Here is a 1,194-nt window from a genome sequence, read left to right as displayed (position 1 = left end):
CACACACCACCCAGTGCCCCACATCCACCAACCATCCCCTCCCTGCTCTGTATTCCCCCTTTTTGGAGCCAGCCCTGCACGGTGGGCACCTGAGCTCTCTCGTGTCAGAGGTGGCTGCATATGAGAGTTTGGCTCCTGCCGTGTTTTGGCTGGGTTCTGCCTTTTGCCCCTCCCTTTGCACTACCCTGGCTGCTCACTGGGAGCCATGATTTGACCTGCAGACTTTAAAGCTGCTCTAAAACAGCAGTTCAGGATCCCCTTGTAGAAAGGAATTGCCCTCTGGTTTTCTGGCAACCTTTGTTAGCCCCTCTCTCACTGGGAGTATGCCAGGGTAGGAAGGGCACTCTGGATATTCTGGATCAACAAAGCTACCCCTAGTTCAGCCTTTTTAATGGGTGTGAGGCCAGGCCGAAGATGGCAGTAGGTTAGGTTGGGGGCTGATTTCTTGAGGGGGTTGTCAGGAGGATATGCGGGACCAGAAAGCCAAGGGGCACCCAAGGTTCTGGCCCCTGGATCAGGAATAGATTTCATAGAAGTCTATACAGTTCCCTTGCTGGTATCTGTCTGTGTTGTCAAGATCCAGTCTACACAATATCTGTGTACAATTCTGCACTGGCACTACCATGAGCCCCTGTCTGCTCTCTCCAGCTTAGCACGTGCCAAAACCCAGATATTAGGCAGCATAGCTGATTTAGCATGGCCCTGAGTACATGGCAAAAACCCATCTGAGACAGAACCTGAGAATGGCTCTAGGCACATGCTCAGGACTGTGCTGACCTCACTACACTGCTTCATTTCCATGTTTTGGCAGGAATGAGTGGAGGATATGTACTTCGCAGCAGTTAAGTCAGGGATCCCCAGAAAAGCAGCAGAGAGGCTTGCAATCTTTTTGCCATCTTGGAGGTCAGAGGTCATATTTGCCCAAAACAAGAAGAGATCAGTTTGTCTCACCTTTGATTGAGGCCCATAAGAGATTTGACTAATTGCTGCACATAGGCATTTTCATTCATCTTGCCGAGTTCGCTGTGAAATACTCCATCTGCATGCCTCTGAGTCCTGGGAGTTTAAAAAAGAAATGAAAAGTGGGGGGCCAAGCCATGTTTTGCAGGGGAAGGGTATCTGAACCTCTCTCCTCAGGAGATAGGGGAAGCTGAGAGATGGGACCATAGAAAAACATAAAGAGATACCAGGGTC

General features: G+C 50.1%; 1 protein-coding gene and 1 long non-coding RNA gene across 2 annotated transcripts in view; one reads left to right on the top strand and one right to left on the bottom strand.

The window, feature by feature from the left end:
- Positions 1–1,194, top strand: part of LOC109299220 — a 116,103-nt gene that overhangs the window by 47,959 nt on the left and 66,950 nt on the right. The gene's annotated exons all lie outside the window — the stretch shown is intronic.
- Positions 1–1,194, bottom strand: part of LOC109299218 — a 26,575-nt gene that overhangs the window by 16,509 nt on the left and 8,872 nt on the right. Inside the window, exon 2 of the mRNA XM_019519801.1 lies at positions 952–1,056. Within this exon, the coding sequence (XP_019375346.1) occupies positions 952–1,056 (105 nt within the window). The remainder of the gene's footprint in view (positions 1–951; positions 1,057–1,194) is intronic.

This window comes from Gavialis gangeticus, unplaced genomic scaffold, assembly GCF_001723915.1.
Source record: "Gavialis gangeticus isolate Ggan-Ray unplaced genomic scaffold, GavGan_comp1, whole genome shotgun sequence".
In the NCBI taxonomy this organism is placed as follows: Eukaryota; Metazoa; Chordata; order Crocodylia; family Gavialidae; genus Gavialis; species Gavialis gangeticus.
The sequence above is the reverse complement of the archived record's forward strand: the minus strand, read 5'-3'. Positions and strand labels throughout refer to the sequence as shown.